At 40.0% G+C, this 12,144-nt stretch overlaps 2 protein-coding genes across 2 annotated transcripts; one reads left to right on the top strand and one right to left on the bottom strand.

Annotated features, from left to right (window-relative positions):
* Positions 1-3,646: 3,646 nt before the first annotated feature.
* Positions 3,647-5,616, bottom strand: LOC116202211 (protein TORNADO 2). Its single transcript, XM_031533658.1, has 2 exons — positions 4,932-5,616; positions 3,647-4,264 (listed from the first exon to the last, which is right to left on the bottom strand). The coding sequence occupies exons 1-2, from the start codon at positions 5,427-5,429 to the stop codon at positions 3,953-3,955; spliced, it is 810 nt and encodes a 269-aa protein (XP_031389518.1). The 5' UTR covers positions 5,430-5,616; the 3' UTR covers positions 3,647-3,952.
* A 1,949-nt stretch (positions 5,617-7,565) lies between these two features.
* On the top strand, positions 7,566-9,366 carry LOC116206303 (RING-H2 finger protein ATL52-like). The gene has a single exon (XM_031539134.1). It carries the CDS (start codon positions 7,896-7,898, stop codon positions 9,078-9,080), a length of 1,185 nt encoding a protein of 394 aa, XP_031394994.1. The 5' UTR covers positions 7,566-7,895; the 3' UTR covers positions 9,081-9,366.
* The last annotated feature ends 2,778 nt before the right edge of the window (positions 9,367-12,144 follow it).

The raw sequence follows: 12,144 nt of genomic DNA, 5'->3' as shown, positions 1-12,144 counted from the left end.
TCATGTGTCAAAGCCCTAATTTTTACGCTTTCCCTCGGGCGGGCAATCACCATGCACGTGAAAGTTTTCTTGTTCTTGAACTGAAGAGATGCGTGCAGCCGGAGACAAACACGGGCGGCCGACATGTCGACACGAGATTCTCTTACCGGTAATTCCGGTAGTATCTCCTCTCTCTCCTACTCCGGCGAGAAAGCGACCGGGCGACACGTGTCCCGAACTTGTCGGAACGGTAGGCCGGGAGAGTTAAGAGCATGTGGCCACGCCTACGTCCCGGAAGCTTCCAGCTATTGGCCCCCGAGCTCGCTGTGAGCCGTCCACCGCATCACCACGTGTCACCATCCTGTGGCTCCTCCTCCACGTGTAACACAGTGACAGGCATGCGGTCGAACTGTGATGATGAGAAAGGGGGACCCACCCTTTATGCAATTTTAGAGGTGCAAATTGAAAGGAACCGAACCGGCGGTCAAAAGTCTTGCTGGAGAAGCATTGCAAGTTGAAAGACCAAAACCCTAAAGATGGGTATATGAGATTCCGTGCAATATATCCATATTTATATTAAAATGTTAATATTCTGATATAGATGTTGATCGAATATATGATTCTAATGGCACTGAAGATAATGGGAAATGTTGAAGGAAATTGATTGAAAAATTTTATATGGCATATACACTGTATATATATATATATATATATATATATATATATATATATATATGTGCCAATGATGACAAGAGGGCTCAGAGCCTCCTAGAGAACAGGAGGAAAAGGACAATTGTGAATTATTTGATGAGCTTTCTAAATTTTGTGGGGTTGCTATTGCTTCATTCAATTCAATATGCCCGGAAACAACAGCGATTCCTGTTGGTTGATCCGATAAGATGAACGATAATATGAATCCTTAAAGGTCGCTATACAAACAAATGGGTTGCTCTCTTATCCAAAATTTACGTACAACCCTTCTCCCTTCTTCTTGAATATTCTAATTTTGCTAACTTTTGCTTTCGTCGAACCCTCTCCACCCAATGTCTTATTGTTTTTCTTCTGCCTTCTTCCATATTGATCTTGCATTTCTTTTTCCTCCTTATTACATAGAGGCGTTCATCTTAATCATATAGCTTTAACCGTACTATTCATTACATATATACATTCCTGATCTCAAACTCGAGCATTATTGTCATTAGGGGTATTAATACTTAATCACTACTCATTTTCCATGAACATATGTTATATATTACTAATGGTGGTAGCCTAGTAGGAGCACATTTTAATTTATGAGAAGATGACGAGAGCCTGGGAAAGTGGGATTAGGAGTTGGATCTCACTCTACTTTTACGAGCACCATTAGCTAAGCCATCCCTCTTCCTTTCCATGCAATGCCCATCATCGCTACAATTTTTATGTCTTTCCTCGTCGGTGAAAAGCTATCTCGTTTCATCATCTAACGCATTATTAATTGTGTGTCCAAAAGTGTCCTTTATCATTATCATGGTGTTTCCAATCTCCTATCGATCTATGTATCGCAAGAGATTTTGGATAACTGCAAAAGATAAAAAGGGTCCAGCAATGGAAAGCATATATACATTGATGTACTGTCTAATTATTATATAATATATGGATATACATGATCGAGTATGATCTCGAAAGCACATATATATACACATATACATATTTGAGAAAAGAAGAAAGAAATTGATTCTGCAATTGTTGGGTCCAATATAATTAGGACTATACTATTGGCCTAAGCTAAGCAATGATGTCAAACTGGTTTACCAAGTCGCATGCGATGACAAATAACTAATTAAAAGTAATTAATTATTAATTATCAAAAATACTAATTAAAGGGAGAAAGCATCAAGAAAGACTCCATTTATTTATTTATTTTTCGTTATAAGAAATGCCCATTGACCAACATAATATAGTATAAATTATAATAATTGATAAAGGACATGGATAGTTCCACCATGAGCATCTAACTTGAAACCTTATAATTACTAAGAAAAGGCATGTAGCACTCCCATGAACCCTCATTTAATGTAGTTCTCTTTTTTTTCCTCCTCGCCTAATAATATAATAATGCAAATTAATGTTGAGCACCCACCTGGCTCCAGATAACTGGCTACTCTAGTTTCAGCTCACCAACATTACCTAATTTTCTGTTCTTATATATATATATATGAAGAAAAAATAGAGACAGTATCGGCCCTTATATAACATATGATATTCTTCTCCATATTCGGTGATTGAAGGACTTCAATTTTCCTATGATGGGAGGACTGTGTTGAACCTTTCGCGGATAGGTTACTATAATTTTCCCAGCAAAAATCAACGCCGTCACTAATTGGTATAAAGAAAAAGACAAAGCCACTTCTTTTTTCCAAAATTAAATGAAAGCTTCACATAGTTTTGTCATGTATTTCTACTTATTCCCATTATATCATAAATAAATAAATACATACTAATTATTGAGAAGGTATTTATATGAGAGCTGAATGCGGTTTTTCCGTAAGACAATCGACAGAAGCCGCCTGAGTGGTCGTGGCTTTGTCCTACAAATACGCTGTGTACTCAAGCTCGACTGGGGACCAAAGAGTGTAGCCTGCACGGTGAGAAATTATAAATGAACAATTGAGTCCAGAGGATACCTGTACAGAACTATGGGTTCAGATCCACTCAGCCCGGCCCATTTAGGTTTGGTTAGGGCAATCGGCCCATTATGATGTTCTGTTCTGTATTTTTCCATATGTATTTACCATTTGATATTTTTAACATGGGCTTCCATTGGACTGAGCCACCTTTCTTAGAATGCTTTGAACAATGTTACTTGATTATCATGGGCGCAGCGCAACATCACGTCATGGGCCGGATCGACGACACGAACTTAAAAAAGTTGATATTAACCATCCATCAATGGATTGGATGCCACTGCATGCCCGAGTATTATTGCTCGATTGGCACAACTCATTAGCAAAGTCTATTTCGCGCAGATCTTTTCTTGTGGACAGGACAGGGACATCAATATCCATTGGCATAGCTCGAAGACTAGGCGGTCGGGAAGGCCTCAAAGTATATTTTTATAGGTATAGTTCGGTCACCTTGCATTTAACACAAGTTAAAGGCTATTTTGAGTCTCGCAAAACAAGATACGTAGAATTCCATATTAAGTCTTGATTGCCACTAACTTGTCGAGACATCACATCTAATATAAGTTTTTTTTTTTTTTATTCACAAGATTCAAATTGAGATATTACTTAAAAAGAACAGATGTTAAGCTTTATTTAATTTTTAAATCATAATTCAATTTTACTCAATTCAACTCTACTCTTCTCTAAATTTAACAATATAATAACTACTATTTTATCGTTTTCTTCCATTTAATAATACATTTTCACTCATATTTTTTTCTAATTATTTTTAAACTTTAATTTAATATATTTTCTCGATTACACTTTTTCTTAATTCATTTTTAAATTAAATCTTTTAATAATAAATTCTCCATATACTTTCAAATCTTATACATACATACATATATAATATATATATATTTACATATTAATATATTTATCGATATTTACAAATTCAGTTGATTGCTTATTGATTGGTTACGCTTGTCCATTGGGTGAATATTATCAGGAACAAAAAGCGAAGAAGCGCGGGAATCCTCTTCCATCATCATTCCGGAGAAAGAAAAGTGGCAGTGGTCAACACTGGGTGGACCCACAGACCACAAATCTCGGGCAGGTCTCTACAGCCGTACTCGAATTCCAACGTAACACATCGATCTTTCGCTCACAGAGGAAATATCATCAGTCAATACCCAAAAACTCCTTTCACATACAATACAATGCACAATGATGAAAATCCAAGTCATCAAACTGATTACCCAAAACTAAATTAACCCCCCAAGCCAACACTAAGCTCCAATCCTAACTATGCACCCTGCCCGCCGGGATATCTATGTGTAGCCCTGCTTGTACCTGCGGAACAGATCCTCGGTCTTGGCATTTCGGAACGCGCAGCAGCCGATCAGGTACACACATATCAGCCCGATAAGCGCGATGATGAGGATTACCTCGGCTCTCCTCCACTCCTTCCTGAGGTTAGCCAGCAGGCCGGCCTTGCAGGAGTCGCAGTTGTAGCATAGCTGGTTCTGGTCGTTGCTCCACTGGAGGCAGTCCATGTCAGCTGCGGTGTTTATCGGGCTGATCCAGTAAGTCGGGTTGATAAACGTGTACCCACATTTTGTCGGGGGCTTACAACATCCTGACTGTAAAGACAGAAAAAAGAAATTATGGTGGAAAAAAAAGATAAAAAGTCGATTAATAAAGAAGGAATATATAGGGCAAAAATAAAGCTGAAGATAATATCAATTATAACACTTGGCTCGAGAATCTTGGTTATTTTCAACTTTTGGGCGAAAATCTTTACTTAATTTATTATTATCATAAACATAGATTAAGATATCTAAAGAAGGTTTATCTTATCTTCACTCTAGGAATCAATCAAGCAAATATTCATACTAAAGCGAACCTTGCATATCAAAAAAAGGTATAATGTATCGGCGCACGCCTCGTCTAATAACTAAAAAATTTCGGGTTCGATACCTATGCCGCCTATTAGCTATTATGATTTTTATAATTGTACTAGGGCCTCTTTTGCATAATTAACATTTTCAGCAAGGGTATTATCAACTATTTGTTCTTCATGTCTAATTCAATGTAATGTCTCTCCATTCGGTTCGTCGATGAACCTTAAATATATATTAATGTCCATAAAAATAAGACAATGAAAATGTTAATCATGCAAATTTTTCCAAAGTTTAACATGTTACCAAGGCATGCTGATAACGTTTAGGCGATCTAAGACATATTAAACTTGAATTAAATGACAAAAAAGAAAGTGGAGATCCTAAAAGGCTTGGCAAGAAATGGCACCTGCAAAGGGCTAATGCGGGCATTGAAGAAATCCTGAGCCATGCGATAGCTCTGGTTCAGCTCCGGGCACATGGTGGTCGCGCTCAGGCAGGTTCGGATCCGGTCCCACTTGTACGGACTCCTCACTCTCCTCTTCATCCACCCGGAGAAATCGTCCAGGTTGTACTCCAGGTAAGCCCGGCTTGGCTCCGGGTGCCCATGGCCTCGCACCGTTACCATGTACACGAACACGACAAGGCACGAGAGTAGCACGATGAGGATCAGCATCACGACCAGGTAGAACACGAGCAGCCACTGGACCCGGAAGAACCCCCCGATGACACCAGCGAGGGCCACCAAAAAGATTAGAACCCCAAGGATTATGACGGGCCATTGGAGGATCTTCACGCAAGAGTTGTCGGGCTCGGTCGAGAGCCAGACCCCAGCCCCGACGACCGGCACCGAGAGGAGGACCGCAATAAAGTTGATGGCCCCGATCACGTTGTTGCTCAGCGCCATGTTAATCAAAGAGGGTTGTATGTGTTATCTATACGTGAGTTTCCTCGTTCTTCCTCGCTACGGCTTAACACAGCTCTATGTCCTGACAAGCATTTTGGAAGATGTGTGCCTTTGGGCTTTGGGGAGAGTGATGGAGAGAGAGAGGGAGAGGTTGAAAAATGGGGGCAATTTGTGCAGCTTTTGGTTGCTTTGATTTGCTGTAAAACACATCCTAGCACTTTTTCTGCTTCCTTTAATTACCTCCGATCCATGAAAGTTGATATGATGACAATGTATTTTTCGGGGGGCACAATCTGATATTTAGAAATTTAAACTTCAAAATTCAATTAGGACTAATGTAGATTCGAGTCAATTAACTCATTACAGATAAAGTTTTCTAAATTGTAAATTTTCTTCATTTACCAAATTCATATCCAAAACTTTACTTAAAAAAATAGATGCCAAACTATATGAACTAAGCCACATTTATAATGATTTCAGTGTATTTTTGAAGTTAAAGTTGTTTTTCCTTAATGTATGTGAATGTAACTACTTTATTTGGTTCTTTTATTAACATAAATATAAAAGTATTGATCCATGTGTGTTAAGGATCACTTTTGGAAAAGGAATGCCTTGTATATGGGGAGGCTTAAAGAAGAAAAGGTAGGATCAAAGAGGATATATATTCAACCAAAAAAAAAAAAAGAGATTATAGTATTGTGACGCACGTATTCACTTGATAATCAAGAGATTGCAGGTTTCTTATTCGTTGTAAGACTATCCATATTCCTTTATTAATTATGAGGATTTATTTCAATGTTAGACTCAAAAGTTTTCTCCGTAACTGAAATAAAATAAAACCAAAAACAGAAAAAAATGTAACTTCATAATAGAGTGAGAGGGTTTCTAGAGTACGATGGTAACACACTGAGGATAATGAGCTAGGTCGACACCGAGATCACTGTCTTTAACCTAATGGTTTAGACGAATTTTTATCTTGACCTAGCCACGAGGTATTTCAAACTTCTATTATGGACTTGTGGAATTTTATAAGACCAAATTCACTTTTTGGGTTGGGCTTCTTTAACTAGGAGAAGTAACTATAGATTCAATTCAACCAGGCCTCCTTTGATTCCTTAACTGGGCTCCCATTTATGGTTCTGGATTAACCTCCCGTTACGATCGATCAGTGTGGGTTACATTGGACTAGACTTGAGGACCGTCCAATTATTTGGCGAGCCTAGTGGACCCATTAGGCGCAATGTTGTGGGTCCCAACCCAAATGATCCCTTGGCACTGACCCGCACACATCCACCCAGTGCAAGATCAAGACGTGATTTGTGATTATCGAGACAAACGTAGACAATTCGGGCCTGGTCGGGAACGATGATCAGATGTGTGATGCCCGGCAGGGATGAACTGGACCCAATGAACCATGTGTTGGTGACTTGACATCGGTACATGTGATACTTTCTTGAACAGAGTGAGGAGGAAGTGTTATGTATGTATGCATGGAATAATTAAAAGGCAGAATAAAGAAACAAAAGAAAAGAGGAGGAAAAGTGGGGAAATTCCCTGTATACGTAAAACTTTTCGTTACTTTTGGGCATTTGACCAAGCGAGTTCCAATACCAAAATGCTTTAATTTTATATCCCCACCAATACCATCACCCAGGATTAGGATCTGAATTACTCTCAGCTATCTTTAAATTGCACAATGTTCTGCAGCAATCAATGAGGATGCGAGCTTGGCCCCTAGGGCGACATGTATGAAGGTCACATCCCGAGAGTCGATCTACTTCAGACTATATACAAGAATTTATTTTGAGTTAGTTCCGCTAGTACCAACCGCATAATTCGGTATAGAAGCAGTTACATGTTCCAGTGGCTGAGGTAAAGATCTTGCACGAAAAGAAAGGGGGGATTGTCCCGAATCCTGCAAAAAAATCCTCAAAGTCTCAACCACATCTCTGGCTATGGAATTGTGACAATGGCAAAAGCATTGATTGCTTTAAATCAATTTCCCAACCAACAACACCCACAGCTATAGCCCCAACCAGTCAACAAACCATTATCCCACAGAAATCCATACAAGAACAAAAGCCAATAAAGCAAAATAAAGAGAGAAAGAGATGAATGAAATGAAATGGAACCCCACAAGAAAAGAAGAGGCAAAGCAACAGAGAAGGATGGGGGGCAAAAAAAAAAAAAAGAGAAAAAGAAAAAAAGAAGAGGAGAGAATAACCTTACACATTCATTAATTAGCACTCTCCCCCTTCTTCTTCTTCTTCTTCTTCTTCTTCCCACTTTACTCTCTTTCCCTAGCTTAGCTAACCCCATCTCTCTCGCCTTTCGTTTCAAGCTTTGCTCATTCATGGAATTACTCCTCACTCCCCTCCACTTATTAAGTACACCATCTCAAATTCTTATGAGATCTTGATGATCAATTCCCATACACAAGATACATATTATTATATATGATCAAATATGGGCTCTCAAGGAAATCCACAAGCTTGGATCCCATACATGACAAGCAAGGACTGCACTCAAGGAATATGCAGCCTGTACTGCCCTCAGTGGTGCTACTTGGTCTTCCCTCCTCCACCTCCTCTCCAATACCTTGGAGATGGAGATGACACCTCTTCCTCAGGCCCCAATTTCTCCCCTCTCATAATTGCCATCATTGGTGTCCTGGCCAGTGCGTTCCTCCTCGTCACCTACTACACCGTCATCTCCAAGTTCTGCGGAAGCAATGGATCGTCCGTGACGGACACTGCCCGGGACGCGAACTCGGTCCCTGATGGCGATCCCAGCTCGGGTCCAGCCCATGAGCCGTGGTACATCTCGAGTACCGGCGGTGGCCTGGACGAGGCCCTCATAAGGTCGATCGCGGTGTGCAAGTACAAGAGGGGCGCCGGGATGGTCGAGGGCACGTGCTCGGTCTGTCTCAGCGAGTTCCAGGAGGACGAGAGCGTCCGGCTCCTGCCCAAGTGCACGCACGCGTTTCACGTACCCTGCATCGACACGTGGCTCAAGTCCCACTCCAACTGTCCGCTCTGCCGGTCCGAGGTGGCCTTCACCGGTTCTTTCCCCGTTGCAATGCCCCTGCCTCCTGTAGTAATTCAACTGCCCTGGAATGAAAACCAGCAAGTCGTCGAGGACCAGCCGACTGATCCTGGAAGGACCAGCACTCATAGTGCATCTAGTGATGTCACGGATCAAGAAGAAGCTACGGAGATAGGAGATCATGCCGCAAAGTCTCAATCACTGAGGATTAGCAGTGGGATTGGCAATAATATTGAGACGCCGACGCCGACCGACTCCGTAGTAATTGAAGTTGGCAGTGATGATAGTGAAGGGCTGCAGCCGATTAGGAGATCTTTTTCGATGGGGCATTCGTGCCTAACGGTTGCTGATATATTGACGGTGGATCAGGATGAGGAAGATCATCAGGTTCAGGAGTCGTCCACTAGCTGCTCTACTGTGAATCATTATGCGGCCGGGTCAGCTAATGAGTCTTCGTTGGAGATGTGCAAGACTGAGCACAAGAGAGGCTTCCTCCACTGTGCGATTGATCGGCCCGTGCCCATGAAGAGGTCGCTCTCGAGCGGTCGGCTCTCGCTCTCCCGGCATGGAACCAGAAGAACAAAGGGAGCCAGAATTCCTGTCTGAAAGTTAATTAAATCTCTCTTCGATCAAATTCTTCAATCAACTTCAGACGATGGGCCTCATTGTATTATATATATATATATATATATATGTTGAACTTCTTGGCCGCATTGTGCGTCTCCTAGAAGGTTAAGCATGTGCCTAGACTAGTACTTAACTTGCATATCGGGAATTTAAAATATTGAACTGCGCTGAAATTTTTTTTTTTTTTAATCCAATGGCTCTCGAGATTTGATATATTTATCATGCATTTCACTTTCATCTGCAATACAAATTCACATGTTGGACAGCTCTCTCGATCAGTCGAAATTCTCTCGTTTGGTCCCTTTTTCTTGGAGATCGAGCAATCAAATAATTTTGACTTTGACTTGACCCTTCTTATATTATATATTATCCCAAAAAAATTCTGATGGATCACACCTGTTTGTCATGGAATTCAACGCCGGCCCAGGCCCACTAGGCTCAATGCCTTGCCTTCACTTGTTCCAATTGGGCCTTAACCTCTTTACTGGCAGAGGTCTGTTTCGGCCCAATACAAGCAAAGATCCATTCATCAGAACCCCAAAGGAATCATCCATATCTCATGGATAACTAGGCCTTGCTCGCTTGGAGGAAGCTCGGACACATCCCCGCCGCATGCATCGGAGCAAACTCGATCGAGGAACGAGCCGGACAGTTATTACAATCCAGCTGCACCTATTTACCCCCTAGATAAAGATAAGCTTCGACGTACAATCATAATGCATGGCGATATATCATTCCGTTTCCTTTTGTTTTATTCGTTCTTCCCCCCGACCTCAAAAACGATGAGAAATTTACCGATGATCAGATCAGTGCGCCTCTCTTTCTGACCTTACGTACTTACTGCTATGGTGGCGGTGGTGGTGGCGGTGGGCTTAAAGAAAGAGATATATGGTTTGGTGGTTGGGGGGGGGGGGGGGGGTGTCAGTGAGTGGCCCCAAATGTCCCTCTCGAGAGACACAAGCGGACAAGAACGCGTTTAATTGAGGGGGTAAGGAAAGGAAATGATTATATATTATGTTCACACAAAGAAACAAAACTGAACGACTGATCATCACTCATCCGTCCCCATTGATCGGTCTTCACATACACATATAGTTCTTTGCATCGATCCCAACCCCACCATTATATTTCCTCCAATAAATAAATAAACAAAATAAACAAAATAAAAGGGAAAAAGAAGAAGAAGAAAGAATTTCATGCACATAGATGGAAAAAAAATAATTCTATAATACATACAGTAAAATAGAATAAAACATTGGTCATGTATGAAATGTATCAATCTGAAAAATTGATTTTATTTTCTACAAAAAAAAATTGTAATAGAAAAAAAGAAGAAATTCGTATGATTTGCTTGGAATGTAATAATGTAATGAAATTTATCAACTCCATTGCACGATTGCTATTATTAATATTGTAGCAATTTAAGTATATAAGTAGCTTTTCCATCGATAATGTAGAAAGAGAAAAAATTTGTATGTATTATAATTTATTGGATTTTTTATTTATCATTTCATATAGATAATCGATCACTTTACAATTTAAGTGCATTTACCAGCAATGATCTTAAAGTTAAATGATTAATAATGTCACGTTATCCGACAAGTACCGTGCATGCATTATCCGACAAGATCACCTTCGGAAAACGATGGTGCGTGTAACGTGAATAATAATTAATGAGGGGTGCATGAGGTCAGAAAATAAGGAGGGAAATGTATGTCGTAATTTCAACGACTCCAACGGATTTGAACTAGTGATTAAAAAAAGTTTAAGGTATCTATTTGATTCAGGATTCGAAATCCCTTAGAGTTACCGGATCGCTTTTTACGTGATTACTCACTCTATACGTCGCCGGGATTCATGAAGTTTCGAAAATTAGTGGTACAAATCCTTGACATCCCGAATTAATGTGGGCCGTGTCGGAGTTTGGGTTTATGCGAGGGATCAAATGCCCTCCATATAGCTATATACATACATACATATATATATGTGTGTGTGTGTGCGCGCGCGCGCTTGCATGGGGAAGTGTCTGTATAGTGTGAGTGTTTTGTTGCGGCAGCCGCTTGCTTTGATGTTCACATTTTCGTTATCTACAAGAATTCCATTCCCCTTATCCTCTCAAATGAGATAGAGCCCCGAATTACCACACAATCCAACTTCCTTCCCCAAAATTCCAAATGTGATCAGGTACGATTACGGTGTGTCGCCCCTCGGTGAGAAGTTATATTTTTCTATCTCTGATGTAGACCATATCTAGGGTTGAGAATTCTTGACAGAACACAAAAAACCATGCATATAATCTCTTGTATATGAATACGATGGTCCGAAAAATGTGGCCCTTAAAATTATAAAGTAGCAATGTAGCTGATCGACACTTAAATATATGTAAGCGTTATGTCAAAATACCTAGGTTTAATTAATTGATTGCTTAAAATTTGTCCTTGATTAGTGTTCGGCTCTCTCAAAGTAACTACACTATCAAGCCTTCTAAAAAATAGCATATATCATTAGAGAATTGATTATGCTAATTGATTACTCTTTTTTTCTTTTTTTCACATAACTGAGGAACTAAAAGGATATATAGGAGAGGATCCAGGTTTGGTGCGGTAATACAAGTCGTTGACTTGAGACCATGTGGTTTTGAATTTGATCCATATCAGTATGATTTATGTCCCCTTTTATTTAGTTATCTCTCTATTATTGTATTATGTCGTAGATCTCATTTATAATCCGAAAAAAAAAAGATATATAAGATGACAAATAATCATGTATTTATAAATACTTTATAAATGAAGTTTCATTAAGGATGAATGGACCTGTCAATGCAGCCCTGATCAGGTCTGAAAGAAGTCAACCCAACTTGTGTTTGTGGGAGTGGGAGAGATCATATCAGTGGGAGGATCTCTATGAATTATTACTGTTGTAATTTCACTAGAGAGGGAGAAAGAAACCTCTCCACTCTTTTTAGGCTTTTTCAGGTCTGCAGAGAAAAAGAAAGAGATGTGTGAGAGAGAGATATGAGTAAAAAATACTGATCCTTCTGGGC

This window comes from Punica granatum, chromosome 4 (assembly GCF_007655135.1).
Source record: "Punica granatum isolate Tunisia-2019 chromosome 4, ASM765513v2, whole genome shotgun sequence".
NCBI lineage: Eukaryota > Viridiplantae > Streptophyta > Magnoliopsida > Myrtales > Lythraceae > Punica > Punica granatum.
This window is presented reverse-complemented; position numbering and strand designations above follow the sequence as displayed.